Source organism: Remersonia thermophila, chromosome 1 (genome assembly GCF_042764415.1).
Source record: "Remersonia thermophila strain ATCC 22073 chromosome 1, whole genome shotgun sequence".
Lineage (NCBI taxonomy): Eukaryota > Fungi > Ascomycota > Sordariomycetes > Sordariales > Chaetomiaceae > Remersonia > Remersonia thermophila.
The window spans coordinates 669,404-685,157 of record NC_092217.1 but is presented as its reverse complement, the minus strand read 5'-3'; the positions used below and the strand labels follow the sequence as shown (position 1 = coordinate 685,157).

General features: G+C 63.8%; 5 protein-coding genes across 5 annotated transcripts; 4 read left to right on the top strand and 1 right to left on the bottom strand.

The window, feature by feature from the left end:
* Positions 1–1,208: 1,208 nt before the first annotated feature.
* VTJ83DRAFT_198 (uncharacterized protein) lies at positions 1,209–2,723 on the top strand (the record flags this gene model as incomplete). The annotated part of the gene is made up of 1 exon (XM_071008198.1): positions 1,209–2,723. One exon carries the CDS (start codon positions 1,209–1,211, stop codon positions 2,721–2,723), a length of 1,515 nt encoding a protein of 504 aa, XP_070869551.1.
* Positions 2,724–4,749: 2,026 nt separating this feature from the next.
* Positions 4,750–7,150, top strand: VTJ83DRAFT_197 (uncharacterized protein; the record flags this gene model as incomplete). Its single annotated transcript, XM_071008187.1, has 6 exons — positions 4,750–4,883; positions 4,977–5,079; positions 5,195–5,702; positions 5,851–5,867; positions 5,934–6,054; positions 6,132–7,150. 6 exons carry the CDS (start codon positions 4,750–4,752, stop codon positions 7,148–7,150), a joined length of 1,902 nt encoding a protein of 633 aa, XP_070869550.1.
* Positions 7,151–8,669: 1,519 nt separating this feature from the next.
* VTJ83DRAFT_196 (uncharacterized protein) lies at positions 8,670–10,863 on the top strand (the record flags this gene model as incomplete). Its single annotated transcript, XM_071008176.1, has 4 exons — positions 8,670–8,979; positions 9,102–10,376; positions 10,503–10,597; positions 10,690–10,863. The coding sequence occupies 4 exons, from the start codon at positions 8,670–8,672 to the stop codon at positions 10,861–10,863; spliced, it is 1,854 nt and encodes a 617-aa protein (XP_070869549.1).
* A 921-nt stretch (positions 10,864–11,784) lies between these two features.
* Positions 11,785–12,669, bottom strand: VTJ83DRAFT_195 (uncharacterized protein; the record flags this gene model as incomplete). The annotated part of the gene is made up of 2 exons (XM_071008165.1): positions 11,785–12,261; positions 12,394–12,669. 2 exons carry the CDS (start codon positions 12,667–12,669, stop codon positions 11,785–11,787), a joined length of 753 nt encoding a protein of 250 aa, XP_070869548.1.
* Positions 12,670–13,416: 747 nt separating this feature from the next.
* On the top strand, positions 13,417–15,001 carry VTJ83DRAFT_194 (uncharacterized protein; the record flags this gene model as incomplete). The annotated part of the gene is made up of 2 exons (XM_071008154.1): positions 13,417–13,677; positions 13,754–15,001. 2 exons carry the CDS (start codon positions 13,417–13,419, stop codon positions 14,999–15,001), a joined length of 1,509 nt encoding a protein of 502 aa, XP_070869547.1.
* Between the last annotated feature and the right edge of the window lie 753 nt (positions 15,002–15,754).

Here is a 15,754-nt window from a genome sequence, read left to right as displayed (position 1 = left end):
TGCATCGGCCTCTGTGCGCATCAGGTCCTTCGCGTCGGGAAACGAGATGGCGCTGCCGCGTTCGTCAACCAAGGGAACGCTCCCCTGAAGGGCATGGCGCGGCCAATCGAGGGGCACGGAGCCATCCGGCGCGGCGGTGGGCTCGCCTCTCGGCCAATCGACGGCGGCAATGCGCTGACGGCTGGGACAGAGCCTGTGGCTGACCAAGAACTGGGGTTGCTGACCGCTCGCTGGACCCGCTGCTTGGGCTTCCGGGTTGTTTGTCGTGGCTCCCGGCCCCGCACCCGCGTTGGTGTTCCGGGGAGCAAGGCCCCCATGCCCCCAAGCCCCTCTCTTCCCCACGGTGGCACATGCTGGCGGCGACCAGACGGGGTTCCGGAAGAGGGAACGAGGCTGAATCTCGGTGTGTGGGTTTTGTACGATTCGGGCGGTGGTGAAAGCGGCCTTCGTCCCGCCGCCATCCTCGTCGCCAGAGGCTTCGGATTTCTTGTTGCTCCTTCGTTTCCGGGGCATCCGCCAACCCTCCCGCAACCCATTCTTGAATCCGCGCGACGCTTCCCGTCGACCCCCCCATCCTCGATGCGCCTTTTGTGCTGACGCGAACACCCGTCGTCGCACCTCGCATCTCCGCGACTGCAGCGCAGCCGACCTTGTCGCAGCCGCCGCCGCCGCTGTCGCCAAACTGCGCTTCCCACACGTGAACCTCCGCTCCCGCTTCTTCCGCGTGTCTGGACGTCGTGCGTGATTTGTCCTTTCTCGGCCACTTACCCGTGGTCGCGGCGACGGGGAGAGATTGTTCGGCCTCTTTTCCTCTTTCCTCTTCGGCTCGACTCTCCTTTCGTTGCGCTGCGCTGCGCTGCGTTGCGTTTCGTTGCCCCTTGCCTTGCCTTACCTTGCCTTGCCTTGCCTTGCCTTGCCTTTGCCGTGTCGTTAGATGCTCATCGGACCGACGCCCGCGGCGGTGTCGCACCTCTCTCGCTCGTCGGGTCGGGCCTGACCAACGGCCAGCAGCGCCGAGCTTCTTTCGCATCGCCGTCGCCAGGGGGGCCTGCCAAAGCAGCTCTCGCCCGGCCGCGACGGCTGGGGTTTGTTTCTGTTTCGTTGCCAGCGGCTGTTTTTGCGTCATCGGTCTCGCTGGTCGGCGATCGGGTGACGCCCGTGAGCGACATCATCATCATCACCGCCCGTCGTTACCCATCATCGACACCATGGGAACTCGCAGCGGCGCGGCGGCCTTGTCCTCCGCCAAAATCACAAAGGCGCGGGGGAAGGTGAAAGCGGTCAAGCCCATGTTAAAAAGGCTGTCGCACTCGGAGAAGACGTCGTTGGACCTGGACCAGGGATGGGACGCCGCGCAAATTGAGCAGCTGGAGGTGGGGTGCGGGAGAGACGATGGAGGCTACGGGGGCGCCGCTTTTTATTATTCGGGGCAGGCGAGGGACGTGACCTTTGCGCCGGTAGGAGAAGCCCGGAGCCCGCGAAGGTTTCCGCAGCACGGCCGTTCGGCGTCGCAGGCCTCCGCTGGCAGCGGTCCCCGCGGGCCCTTTCTTCATCCCTTCGCGCAGACCCCTCGCACGGCAACGCCGCCGCGCTCCTACGCCAACTCGGTGGCCTCGGTCGACCATGCGAGAGAGTATTCTCCCACCATCACCGAGCGCGACGACCGCGACGACTGCGACGACGACAACAACGACAACGGCGGCGGCAGCGGCGGCGGCGGCAACGACGACGGCTTCGACACGAGGCCCTCGGGCTTGCACTCGCACCCTCACTCGCATTCTCATTCTCACTCCCGCGCCAACTCGCACGGGCATGCCTCGGCGACCGCCGCCTCTTCCCAATCCAACCTGCGACGGCCCTCGTTGAACAGCCAGCGCACCGCCTCCTTTCCCGACTACGCGGGGTCCAAGCCGCCGTCCCTCAAAATCAGCATCGGCAACCGTTCCATCTCGGGCACCACGGCCGCGTCTTGTCGCTTCGGCCACGGCGGCAGCCTCCCGACGGCCAGCAGCGCCTCGGACCTGGTCGATTCGCACGCCCTCGGCGTCAGCCTGACGGGCACCCTCGACTCTCCCACCGGCAGCGTCGGCGCGGGGAGCGCGCAGCCGTCGCCGCCGCCGCCGCCGCCGCCGCCGTCGCAGCTCTCGCCGCTGCGCACCTCGCTCGACATGGGCTCGTTCCCGCGCCTGCGGGCCAAGTCCGAGATGGACACGGCCACGCGGGTCGAGACCATCCGCGCCGCCCGCCGCAAGTTTGAGGAGCGCGAGCGCGCCAAGGAGGAAAAGTACGACCGCGAGATGATCAAGAAGCGCGAGCGTCGCGACACCAAGGAGGCGGCCCGCATCGAAAAGGGCGAGGCCCCGAGCCGGCCCAAGCGGACCTCGACCAGCCTGTCGATCGTGTCCGAGCCGCCCTCGTCCGCCACCGCCCGCGGCATCGGCGGCATCGGCGGCATCGGCCGCCGCCGGCACACGGACCTGTCGAGCTCGAGCAACCACAGCACGGCCGCGTCCGAGAAGAACGCCGACTTTGCCGCCCGCCCCTACGAGAGCGCCTCGCTGGCCTTTGCCACGCCGCCCGCGTTCGGCCCGACCGCCGAGGATGCGGACCGAGAGCAGGCGGCCCCTCGGCGGGGCAGCAGCGCCAAGAGGAAAACGCAGAGCTACTGGCAGGGCTTTTTGCTCTGGCTCAGGACGAAGCTGCTGCGCCTGAGCACGCGGTAGATGGCCGCCGGCGGGCTGGCGCTCGAGCCTGGGATGGAAACCAAACAAAAAGAAAAAAACGGCGACCCAGCCTTGGGGTGACAACAGGACCAAGCAGAAGGGGGAGGGGGGAGCCCGTCGTTCCCTACCGTCACTGATTTCGCCACTACAACAACTACTACTACTCCTACTACTACTACTCCCACTACTCCCACCATCACCTCCGACATGAACTTTCCACATGACCCAGCATCCATCCCCTTCACCGTTGGCTGGTTTCTACCGGCGATGGACCTCTAGCCCTACGGTTTACCCTCGAGCCAATCCTCACAACGATTCTGCCACCAACACCACCACCACCACCACCACCACCATCGTCAGCGACAGCACCGGGAAAGCCTGGGTGCAGCGCAGCCGTGGCATCCGCAGCGACGATTACGAGGCGTCCATAGGCTGAGATGTTCCCCCACCCTCTTTCTGAGAATGGAAGAAGGGACGGGAGGGTAGGACTTTATCTCTCTCCCTTGTTCACCTCTTGTGACGAGTAGACAACGGGATTTCTCTTTTTCTTTTCGGGTTTCCTCCTTTTCTTTGTTGCATGATATTTCGTTTCCCTCTTCTTTTTTTTCTCTCTCCTTCCTTCCTTTGGTCTCCATGCTAGAGGCTCGGCCAGGAAAGGCAAAGAACAGAAAGACCTGTTGAGGTTTGGGGATGGGTAACCAGCAGAGATGATGATGGGGGGAGGGCCACCGGATCATGTCGGGCAGGACGGACGGGTCAACGGGAGAGTAAGGTCACCTCACCCCCGTTTTGGCCTGCCTTTTTCATGTTTATCTTGAGTTCTTGCGCATCTTTTTTTGCTTCCTTTTCTTCTTTTCTTCGCACCATCGTTCATGGGTCATGGTTCTCAGGGGGGTTTTCGGCAGGTCTGCATGGCGGATTTCGGGGTTCCGGCGGGGTTTGATTTGGGCTGGGAACACAGGGTCATGGAACTGTAGCGCTCCCTCCCACGCAAGCATTCGTGGGGATGGTTGAGCCTCTTTCTGTTGAGCTTGTTGTTGTTGTTGTCAAGTCGTTTGCGCATAGGCAGCGGCATACACCGAGGTATATTACACACGTACCTACATGGCTTGCGTATGGCTCTGCGACGATGAAATCGATCCGCCATTGCCTCGGGGATACATACTACCTACAGCACACTGTTCGCCAAAAAAAAAGAAAAAAAGTGCTTGATGGAATGCGATGCTGTCCCGGGGGGAAACGTTGTGTGCGTCATGCGGCATGACAGCTGCTGTCGTTATCGACGCCGGCGATGGTGTCTTAAAGAACATATGCACGCTGCTTCCTCTGGGTACGGTAGCCTCTTGGCCGTCCAAGAAGCACAGACAGACAATGCATTCATCCCTTTGAGGAGGGATGGGCCATGCAACCCAATGCCAGCGCCAGTGCCAACGCTCATGCCAACGCCAACGAACACCCCTGCAGCCGAGGTTCGTTGGACTTGCTGGTGGGTCGGCACGGCTGCGTCCCCCCCCCCGCCTTGTGAACCCGCGTCGAGGTTGGGTTCGTTGTGCGCTCCGACAAAGCTACGACAAGCTCACGGGCGCAATCTTCAAGTCACTAGCTCGAGGTCTCCTTGTATGGGACCCTTGGGCCCGGAGTTTGGCTGGGACAGACCAGACGGTGACGGTAAGCGATCCTCCCTGCCTCCCTCTCTCTCTCTCCCCTTTCTCCATGTACGTGTCACATGCGGGACGACGTCGCCGTGAAGGATCATGCCAGAAATTCCGGTGGTGATAATGATGACGATGGTGTTCACGAATACAAGGCGATGCAACCGATGCCAACGATGAAGATGCTGAGGATGATGAAGAGGAGAAGGAGGAGGGTGACGATGATGATGGTGATGATGGATAATAGGGGTTTGTAAATTCAGCGCTGGCTGACCGTTGTCGACTTTCAGAGAGAGAGCTTCGAAGCTTCAAGACCTGCCAGAACCTTCCTCTCATTCTCCCTTTCATCCCCCCCCCCCTTCTCCTCCTCCATCATGGCCTCCAAGAACAAACGATTTGCCAACCACCCCGGCTGCAAGCAAGCGCCGGAAAAGGCCCTCGAGTACCGCCGCGACGAAGACAAGAACCCGCCGCTGAACGGCCTGCCCTTGGCCATCGCATCGGCCATGTAAGCCGACCGGCTCCTTTATCTCTGCGTGCTCCGCCCTTTTCCCATCGCTCACCCTGTCTTTCTCTCTCTTTCTCTCCACTCACCTTCCAGCGTCCCATACATCCCAGGCCTCTTCAAGCTGCTCTGGCACAATGCCAAGTTTGGCCAGGTCCGGCATGCGCCCGGCCTGCAGGGCGTGACGCCCCGGTATGAAGTGCGTATCCTCCCCCCCCCCCCCCTTTTTTTTTTGCGGGATGATCTAGCTCGCCTCGCCGATCCTCTACGCGACGATGCCGTAGGATGGCTGACGCCCACGACCGGGTCCAAAGCCCAACGTCATCCCGCTCGCCGAAGGCCCCGGCCCCGCATCCCCGCCGCCGATCGGCCCGGACCTGTGCGCCCCGCAGCCCGCCGACCTCGCCGGCCGCTTCGCGTCGGCGGCCGACTACCACGCGCTGTACCGCTCCGGCAAGGCCACGCCGGTGCAGGTCGTCGAGGCCGTGTTTCGCACCCTGGACGACGCGTCGTCCGAGCACAGGCAGGGGACGGCGTGGGTCCAGCTGGACGAGCGGCACCGCGAGCGCGTCATGGCGGCGGCGGCGAGGTCGGCGGAGCGATGGGCCCAGGGCAAGCCGCTGGGCATCATGGACGGGGTGCCGTTTGGGGTCAAGGACGACGTGGACGTTCACCTGTACGTGTCGACCATGGGCATGCGCGTCGATCCGACCAACGAGTATTTCAAGAAGCCCGCCCAGGAGACGTGCTGGCCGGTGGTGAAGCTCCTCGAGGCCGGCGGGATCCTGGTCGGCAAGATGAACCAGCACGAGATTGGCATGGGTGAGCGCTTTCTTTTTCTTTTCTTTTTCTTTTTTTCTTTTCTTCTTCTTTTCTTTTTTTTTTTTTCCTTCTCTTTTTCTTTTTTCTTCTCTTTGGCGTCCTTCCTAGAAAGGCTGACGGCGGTGCGTTATTACCAAACTACTACTAGACACGACGGGTTGCAATGTAAGTGGCCCATCCATGGGAGGGAGGTTCGAGCAGGCCAGGCGGGCGCTGACGACGAGAATCCAGCCGTCCACCGGGACTCCGGTCAACTGGTACAACACGTCGTACTATCCCGGAGGGTCGTCGTCCGGCGCGGGGTCCGCCCTCTCGGGCGGCGTCGTGCCCATCGCGGTCGGGACCGACGCGGGTAAGTGAGGTTTCGTTCCGCCCCGCTCCGCCCCGCCCGTCATCTCCCTGGTCCATAGTGTTAACGCCGCCGCGCAGGCGGCAGCTGTCGCATCCCGGCGTCCTTTTGCGGCGTGTACGGGCTCAAGCCCACCCACAACCGGCTCTGCCACAAGGGCTCGACCGTGTGCGTCGTCGGGCTCCTGACGGCCACGGCCGCCGACATGGCCATCGCCTACCGGATCGCGGCGCAGCCCAACCCCGACGACCCGGCGCAGAACGTCCTCGCCGCGTCCGCCCCGCCGGAGCCTCTCCAGGATCCGGCCGGCGGCCCTCGGGAGAAGAAGCTCCTCGGCATCTGCCCCGAGTGGGTCGAGGCCGCCGACCCGGAGGTCCGCGCCGTCTTTGACGCCTCGGTCGACGACCTCGTCGCGCGCTGCGGCTACGCGCGCGTCGACATCCGGCTGCCGTACCTGCGCGAGGCGCAGTGGGCGCACTCGGCCATCTGCCTGGCCGAGTCGGTCGTCGAGGCCGAGGACCGCGACGGCGGCGGCGGCGGCGGCGGCGCGCTGGGCATGCTCAACGCGGCGAACCGGCTGCTGGTGGGCACGGGCGCGCAGACGCCGGCGACCGACTTTTTCCGGTACGCGCAGCTGCGGCAGGTGGTCATGGCGCACCTGGGGTTCCTGTTCCGGGAGCACCCGGGCCTGATCCTCCTCAGCCCGACGACGCCCATGGCCGGGTGGCCCCGCGCGCCGGGCGACCAGCGCTACGGGTCCTTTGACGGCAACCGGTGCCTGCGCAACATGACGTACGCGTGGCTGGCCAACATGAGCGGGTGCCCGGCCCTGTCCATGCCGGCCGGCTACGCCGAGCCGAAGCAGGGCGAGGGGAGGCTGCCGGTGGGGCTGATGGCCATGGGCGAGTGGGGAGAGGAGGAGCAGCTGCTGGCGTTTGCGCGCGAGCGCGAGGCGTACCTGAATCACCGCTACCCGGGAGGGAGGAGGAGGCCCGAGCGGTGGGTGGACGTGATCAGGTTGGCCGAGGAGCGGGGGGAGGAGGAGGAGGAGGAGGAGGAGGAGAAGCAAGGGAGGGAAGAGGCCGAGGGGGCTCGCTAAGGTGTCTGTCTGTCTGTCGGGTCTGTCTGGGAGACGGCGAGTTTCTTTTCGCAAGGTTGATGAAACGATACGATGCAGGTACGGGCCAGCTGGGTGAAGCAACCTCTCTCTCTGCTTTGTATTTTTTTTTTTTTTTTTGGTAAAGGATCTGAACCTGAAAAGAAACATTCCAAAGAGAAAAAAAAAAAAGAAAAAAGAAAAAGAAAAAAGAGTCCAGCTACGTATACGTAATGCAAGGACGCATTTATGGTCTCCAAGCTGGGTTACGGGGCGATCAAAAGATTGCCTTTTCACGGATGCTGTGGTGATGAAATCCAGGGGTGTAAACATGCATGGTCCAGCAGAGCGTGCTGGGCGCATTCGGGATATAACTACACAGTAACTAACCAATGTCAGCGGGCCAAGCACCCTGGGCAGGGTCGGCATCCGGCGCAAGAACGGCAGATGTGCGCGCAGCTCTCTATGTATGTACAACCCCGCTGGCCCTGGGAAAGGCGACCTCCAAGCTCCAGGACGGCCGGCAATGTCTACACCCAGTGCCGCCTAGGCCCGTTCGTTTCCCCGATGGCCGCAAGTATCCCGGGGAAGAGGGCATGGCCGGCGCTGTGCACCACGCCTGCGGCCCCGGAGAGCCGGAGAACGAGCTTTGGCGCAGCCAGCTCCGATGCAACAACACGCTCCCTACTGCGTGCATCACCCTTCCGTGCAGCAGCCTCCCATGCAGCATGCGGGCCTGGCCGCCTTTCTTCGAGCTGAGCTCGGCGCCCAGGGCGTGCTGCGCTGCGCATGTCGTGTCATGAGAGCAGCCGAGCCCGAGAGAGCGACGGCGCGAGAGCCCGAGAGAGCGTGGGAAGATGGTGATGGTGGCCTGACCTCCTGGAGGTCCCAACAGCCGGATATAGCTAGCCCAATCGAGCGAGCGCTCTCTCGGCCGCATCATCAACGTGTTCATAGCGTCCCCCAAAGGTCCCTCAAAGGTCCCCCAAGAGAAACCCCGGAGCTCGCCTCTGCCGTGCGTTGGGGAGAACCGGAAGTCGCCGGCGCCCCATTGAAGGCGTTGTGCGTACATCTGGCGTGATCTTCGGGACCCCTGCGTGCCGGCCTCTTGGGCTCGTCGCTTGGGGGATTGTGGTCCTCTTGTCCCCCCGATGACGGGTTTGATTCGGCCTTTGACCCCTGTCGCCGGCGCCCGATGGACTCCCCTCCCCCCCTGGCAACTTATAGTAGCCCCACCACGAGCTTCTTTTTTCTTGGGTCCATGTCATTGGAAACCGGACTTGTCGTCAACAAACGGCCAGCTTCCCGCTTTGCGACAATCCCCGTCCCCGTCCCCGTCCCCGTCCCCGTCCCCGTCCCAGCCCCGGTCCCAGTCCCAGGACGACAACTACTTATTCAGGACGACAGCCGGGTTTGGCACCTTGACAGCCTCGGCCACCTCGACAGGAACCCAAGCCGCCGACGGCATTCCCCCCCCCCCCCCCCCCGGGACGCGGGATTGACGTCTTATACGCCACCAGCCATGTCGCGGCTCGCGGGCCGGATGCCGCACGGCGCCGGCGTTGGCTTTGGCCTGCGCCGGTCCTCTCCGCTTCTCTCCGCCCCGGCTCTCGCGCCCCGTCCGGCCTGCCTCGTCCGCCGCCCCTCGGCCCCCTCCGTCCTCGCGCGCCACGCCTCGACCGAGCCCGAATCCTCCAAGCCGGGGTCCACGTTCCAGGGCCAGCTCACCTACAGCATCACCCAGCGCCTGCAGCGCGAGCGCGCCGATCTCGAGCGCGTGGCTCGCTCCCGCACCCACGACCCTCGGGGTCGCAACTTTAGCTTCACCTTTGGTAGCTAGCCACCCGGCCCAACCCCTCCTCCTCCTCCCCCCCTCTCCCGCTGGGGAACCACACCACCCGACCTCCTGGCAACGAGAGTCTGGGCACCCAAGGAGCTAACCCTCGCGCCCCAGTCCTCTTCTTCGTCGGCTCCGTGGCGTGGTACCTCGGGTACAAGTACCCTCGCGATGCCGACCCGTCCTCGACCCTCCCGCTCGGCGCGACGCGGGCGCCGACCTACAAGCTCAACCCCGCCCACCTCGAGGCCGCCTGGGCCGACTTTGTCGGCATTGTCGGGCGCGACAACGTGAGCACGCTCGAGGACGACGTGCGCCAGCACGCGACGTCGGAGTGGTCGTCGCACCCGCACGACCCGGCCCACAAGCCGTTTTGCGTCGTCTACCCGAGCACCACGGAGCAGGTCGCCGACATCATGAAGGTGTGCCACCGCCGCCGCATCCCCGTGGTCGGCTACAGCGGCGGCACCAGCCTCGAGGGCCACTACACGCCCACGCGCGGCGGCATCTCGGTCGACTTTAGCCGCATGAACAAGATCGTGGCGCTGCACAAGGAGGACCTCGACGTGGTGGTGCAGCCCGGCGTCGGCTGGGAGGACCTCAACGAGGAGCTCGCGCAGCACGGCCTCTTCTTCCCGCCGGACCCGGGCCCGGGCGCCCAGATCGGCGGCATGATCGGCACCGGCTGCAGCGGCACCAACGCCTACCGCTACGGCACCATGCGCGAGTGGGTGCTCTCGCTCACCGTCGTGCTCGCCGACGGCACCGTCGTCAAGACGCGCCAGCGGCCCCGCAAGAGCAGCGCCGGCTACGACCTGACGCGCCTCTTCATCGGCTCCGAGGGCACCCTGGGCCTCGTGACCGAGGCCACCCTGCGCCTGGCCGTCAAGCCCGCCGCCGAGTCGGTCGCCGTCGCCAGCTTCCCGTCGATCCGCGCCGCCGCCGACTGCGTCGCCGCCGTCGTGGCGCAGGGCGTCCCCGTCGCCGCCGTCGAGATCCTCGACGACGACCAGATGCGCTTCATCAACGCCCTCGGCAACACGTCGCGGCGCTGGCGCGAGGCGCCCACCCTCTTCTTCAAGTTCGCGGGCAACACGGCCGGCGCCGTCGGCGAGCAGGTCGACCTGGTCAAGGGCCTCGCCCGCGCCTCGGGCGGCCGGTCGTTCGACTTTGCCCGCGACGAGACGGAGCGCCTCGAGCTGTGGTCCGCCAGGAAGGACGCCCTCTGGGGCACCATGGCCCAGCGCCGGCCCGGCGACCACGTGTGGACCGGCGACGTGGCGGTGCCCGTGAGCAGGCTGCCCGACATCATCGACGCCACCAAGAAGGATCTCAAGGCCTCCGGCCTGACCAGCTCCATCGTCGGGCACGTGGGGGATGGCAACTTTCATAGTACGTGATTCTTTTTCTTCATCATCATGCCATCATGCCATCATGCCATCATGCCCCGGCATGGTGGTACAGGTGATACGGAGGGCTAACAGGTTCTTTTTTTTTTTTCCTTGTCTTTTCGCACAGTTATCCTCCTCTACAACGATGCCGAGCGCAAGCTGGCCGAGGACTGCGTGCATCGGATGGTGAAGAGGGCTATCGAGATGGAGGGCACCGTCACGGTACGTGTTTTTATTTTCCGATGGTTCCTTTTTCCCTTGGATGGTGAGGAAGGGGAACCACCGTTATGCTAACAAAGACATCCAACAACCAGGGCGAGCACGGCGTCGGCCTCGTCAAGCGCGACTACCTGCCCCACGAGCTGGGCGAGAGCACGGTCGACACGATGCGCAAGATCAAGTCCGCCTTGGACCCGCTATGCCTGCTCAACTGCGACAAGGTGGTGCGCATGGAGAAGCCCAAGCGCGGCGAGGTCGCCGAGTGGTGATGCGGTTGGGGGTGACATGAGAATCTAGCGGGAAAGGCGGGCCAAAAGGGATAAGCCAGGAAAAAAAGAAAAGAAAAAGAAAAAAAACGGGGGGGTGGCAGGTATGTGGTGTGGTGTAGGATACATAGGTAGTCGGCGCTGGTAAGATCACCCGAAATTCTATAGATATATACCCCGTCTTGTCTCGCCTCTGAGGCAGCAACCATAACGCAACGAGAACGTAGTTTTGCGTCCACGTCTCCTCCGTCCCGCTACAGATGGAGAGAAATTCGGAGCTTGGTTCGAAACGACCAGGTAAACGACCGGGCTGCCCATCTCGTCTCGCTGCCTCATCGGCGCGTTCTACGCCGTTGGAGGACGGGCTTGCTACCTCGGGACCTAGGTAGGCACCTTGACTCGACGGACAATGCAGGCGGTGTCTAGGGAAAAAAAAAAAAGATCACGAGAATCCAAGTCAGGGGAGGACACACCGCCACGCGGCCATGTCGACCAGCCAGCCAGCCAGCCAGTCAGTCAGCCAGTCAGTCAGCAGCATGCGGCCATCATCACTGGCACCCTGATGGATGGTTGATGCTGTCGCGTCTTTCGCATACGTCTCGGAATCCTGCCCGTGGGCGCCAGGAGGACGGAATGGGCGGGGTTGCATGCTGGCCCTGGGTTCAATCAATCGCCGAGGTTCCCGGCACGGTTTCACGGTGCATGTCCGAACATGGTCTGAGAGCGTGATGGTTAGCGAGAAGAAGAGAAAAAAAAACAAGCCTGTGACAGGGTGTAGGGAGGACATACCGTCAATCTGGAATGGCAAGATGCCGACGTGTCTTTTTGTCTTTTCAGACACATCGGCTCGATTCCCAATGCCTGCGAAAGCTCAGCCGGCTCTGGCTTGAGGAGGGCCCCCCCTCTTCGTGCTCTTGGATTCCCTTATCCCCTATCCCCTCCATGTCGTCCAAGCCAGCATCGGAGGGTTCGGGCAGGCGGAGAAGCAGAGCGCCACCCGCCCCCCCACAGCCTGTCGCTTTCTCGCTTTTTCCCGAGCTTTCTTTCTTTCTTGTCGACATCGGACCGAATTCTGACCCTCTCACACGGTGCCCCTCTCCGTCCCTCACAGGACCTCGTCCCGATCGCGGTCCCTATCGCGGTCGCGGTCCCTTCCCCCGCTCGCGCCCGGGCTGCGGCTCCTGCTCCGCCCGCTGCGGGCCCCGCGGTTCGAGCCCCGAGCCCGCCGCCGCTGCCGCCGCCGCCGCCACCGCCGGACCGCCCGCCGGATCCCTTGCCCGGAGGCGGCCGCACGAAGGCAAAGTCGACCTGGACCGTCTGGCCGAGCAGGTCGGTGTCGTGGGCGCCGTCGATGGCGGCGCGTGCCTCCTCGAGGGTGGTGTACTCGATCAACGCGTATCCCTGGAAGAGAGACGAAACGGGTCGTGAGGGTTAGCTCGCTGGTTGGCCCGGGAGGGCTCTCCAAGTCGGGGAGAGGGGAGAGCAAGGAAGCAGAGGCAAAGAGAAAAAAAGGGAGGGAGATGGGTGTCGCACCTTGACGTATCCGGTCCGCCGGTCCAGGTTAAGGTGCACGTTGCGGATCTCGCCGAACTCGCCAAACTTGTCGTGCAGGGCCTCCTCATCGGCCTCCTCGTGGACGTTGGTCACGATGATGATCCAGCCCTCGATGGAGCGCACGGCGGTGGCCTTGGTGTGCGTCTGCATGGCGGCGAGCTTGGCCGCGCTGACGTCGCTGGCGTGGAGGTTGCTGCTGGCGTCGCCCGAGCCGGCCCGGAGGGGCTCGTCGACGTCCATGTCGTCGGAACCCATTTGTTTTTTTTCTTTTCTGGATCGTGGGCTAGATTGGCAAGTGTAGGAGTGTGTATGTGGAGATGTGCATGTATGCGTTTCTGGTGGAAAGACGACGTTGGTTTTGGAGTTGCGAGCTCCCTCGATGGTGGTCGGGGTGGTTGTGGTGAAGCCAAGGATGGGGGGACCTTGGGATGGAAATGCGAGCAGCGACAGCGCAACTTCAGGCGAGGTCGTGTGGTAACGTCAGGTAAGGTAACGAAAAGCTGCGCACAGTGCTGAACATACACAGTAAAGCTAGAGGGGACAAAGGGGACCAACGGTGGCTTATCTTATCGCTCGCCTTGGTTACCCACCTATGGTAGTACTGCGTATAGCACGGTGCAGGGTTAAGGTTAGCTAGGCAGTCCATGGGCGGGCAGGTGAGAGCGTGCCACCCCACCTTACGTCAACCTCAACCGCCTCCATCGGCCATCATCATCATCCGCCTCATTCACATTCGTCCACCCTCGTCCACCCTTCCAACCTTTCTCAACACACCACCCTCCCCGCCTTCGTCCGTGCGCAGCAAGGCATTTCTGGCTCTGCCTGTCCCTACACCCTGTCCTCTCATCGATCGAGCTCTGCACAGCTTCCCAGCCCCATCGGCCAATCATCGGGAACTGCCCTTCTTCTCTCCGACGCCTTGACCCCGAAGCCGCCGCCGATCGACACACAACCATCCAGGGTGACGACACCACGGTCGCTGCGACGGCCTCCCCCGACACCATGGCCGTCCTCGATCAGGACAACTTCTCCAACATCTCGTGGCACAGCGAACAGGATGCCGATCCGGCGGGGCCCAGCACATCCCACAACCCCCGGCCCGCTGACCCTGCCGGCAGCCGGCGAGGCTCGGCGAGGGCCAGGGATCGAGGCAGCGAAGGCGTCCACGCGGCCGGCGAGATCCTCGAATGCGTCGTCTCCGACCCGCACAAGGAGAACGACGGGACCAAGGACGCATACGTATCCTACCTGATCACCACCAATGTGCGTCAACGCCCTCCCCCTCCCCTCCCTCGTGTGTCGCATCGCCTCGCCCGCTGACTCTCATTCCTTCTCCAAGACCACCTTCCCGACCTTCCAGCGTCCCACCGTCTCCGTCCGCCGCCGCTTCACCGACTTTCTGTTCCTCTACAAGCTGCTCCTCCGCGACTTCCAGGGATGCGCCGTCCCGCCGCTGCCCGACAAGCAGCGCATGGAGTACGTCCGGGGCGACCGCTTCGGCCCCGACTTCACCTCCCGCCGCGCCTGCTCGCTGCAGCGCTTCCTCTCGCGCCTCGCCCTGCACCCGACCCTCCGCCGGGCCCCCATCCTGCACACCTTCCTCGAGAGCCACGACTGGAACGCCTACGTGCGGAGCCGCGCCGGCAGGCTGGGCGTCGGCGTCGGCGACGGCACCCCCGGGAGCCCCACCGTCAGCAGCGGGCCCAGCAGCATCTTCGACTCGGTCGCCGAGGGCTTTATGAACGCCTTCACCAAGGTCAGCAAGCCCGACCGGCGCTTCGTCGAGGTCAAGGAAAAGGCCGACAAGCTCGACGAGGACCTGGGCCACGTCGAAAAGGTGGTGGCCCGGGTCGCCCGCCGCGAGGCCGACCTCGAGACGGACCTGCGCGACCTGGCCGAGCAGTTCCAGCGCCTCTTGGCCCTCGAGCCCGGCGTCGAGCCCGCCGTCCGCGCCTTTGCCGCGTCCGTCGACGACACGGCCGCCGGCCTCAAGAAGCTCCGCGACCACACGGACCAGGACTACCTCTCGTCCCTGCGCGACATGGTTGCCTACTCGGCCGCCCTCAAGAACCTCCTCCGCGCCCGCGAGCAGAAGCAGCTCGACTACGAGCAGCTCACCGAGTACCTCAACAAGGCCACCGCCGAGCGCGACTCGCTGGCCGGCGCCTCGGGCGGCGGCGGCGGCGGCAGCGGCGGCGCCGGCGCCGGCTCCTCGTCCATGTACTCGTCGGGCCCCTTCGGCACGGGCGCCTCCTTCGTCGGCGGCGCCGGAGGCTTCCTGCGCTCCAAGCTCGAGGACGTGCGCGGCGTCGACCACGAGCAGGCCCGCCGCGACCGCCAGCGCAAGCTCGAGCTGCGCGTCGACGAGCTCACGCGCGAGGTCGAAAACGCCCGCGCCGAGGCCGACCGCTTCGCCGAGCAGGTCGTGCGCGAGGTGCAGAGCTTTGACTGGATCAAAAAGGTCGAGTTCAAGCGCCAGTTCACGGGGCTCGTCGACGCCCACATCGGCTTCTACGACGGCGTCGTCGACGTCTGGGAGAGGTACGTCCGCGAGATGGAGGCCGAGGGCGTCGTCCTGCCGGCGTAGTGGGCCGTTGCCGTCCAAGGCGGCCGTCGAGAGGGCTCCTCGGGCGGTGGTGGCGGTGGAGCCGGAGCGGTGAGGGGGATGGTGGGCGCGCTGGGGACGGGCCTTTGGAGGGTTGGGTCCGGATGGTTCCCGGCCTGAAAAAAAAAAAAAGCTTCCTCCTCCTCCTCCTCCTCCTCCTCCTCCTCCTCCTCCTGCTGCTGCTGCTGCTGCTGCTGCTGCTGCTCTTGTTATCGCTGCTTCTGTTGCTGCTGGCGGCGAGAACGCGGGCGGATGAGACAAACCGAAGCGGCGACAGCGACAGGGAGTTAGCGGTTTGACCCCTCGTTTTTTTTTTTTTTTTTTTTGGTGTATTTCTATGCTGGAGTTTCTTCGGGTCGAGGCGTTTCTTTTCTTGGGACCATGGGCTTTAGAGGGAGGGAGGGAGGGAACACGGCGGGCTGGTTGGCAGAGTACCAGTAGTAGTGGTAGTAGCGGTAGCGGTAGCGGTAGTGGTAGTAGCAGTGGTAGGTGGTAACGGTGGTAACGGTGGTGGTGGTGCTGGCACCCGTTCCAAACGATCAATAAGACCAGGTCACGCACAACGTTGGGAGCCCATGGAACCCCCCCTCCTTGCACCACGTAGTCACCACTACCGCAATCATGACCGCGCGCATGGGCAGCAAGCGATTCCCAACCGTTGATTTCCTGGTGATAAAGATGTATGCAAATTCCACGCTGCCCGCTGCCGTTCCAAATGGTTTGGATCCAAAAGAA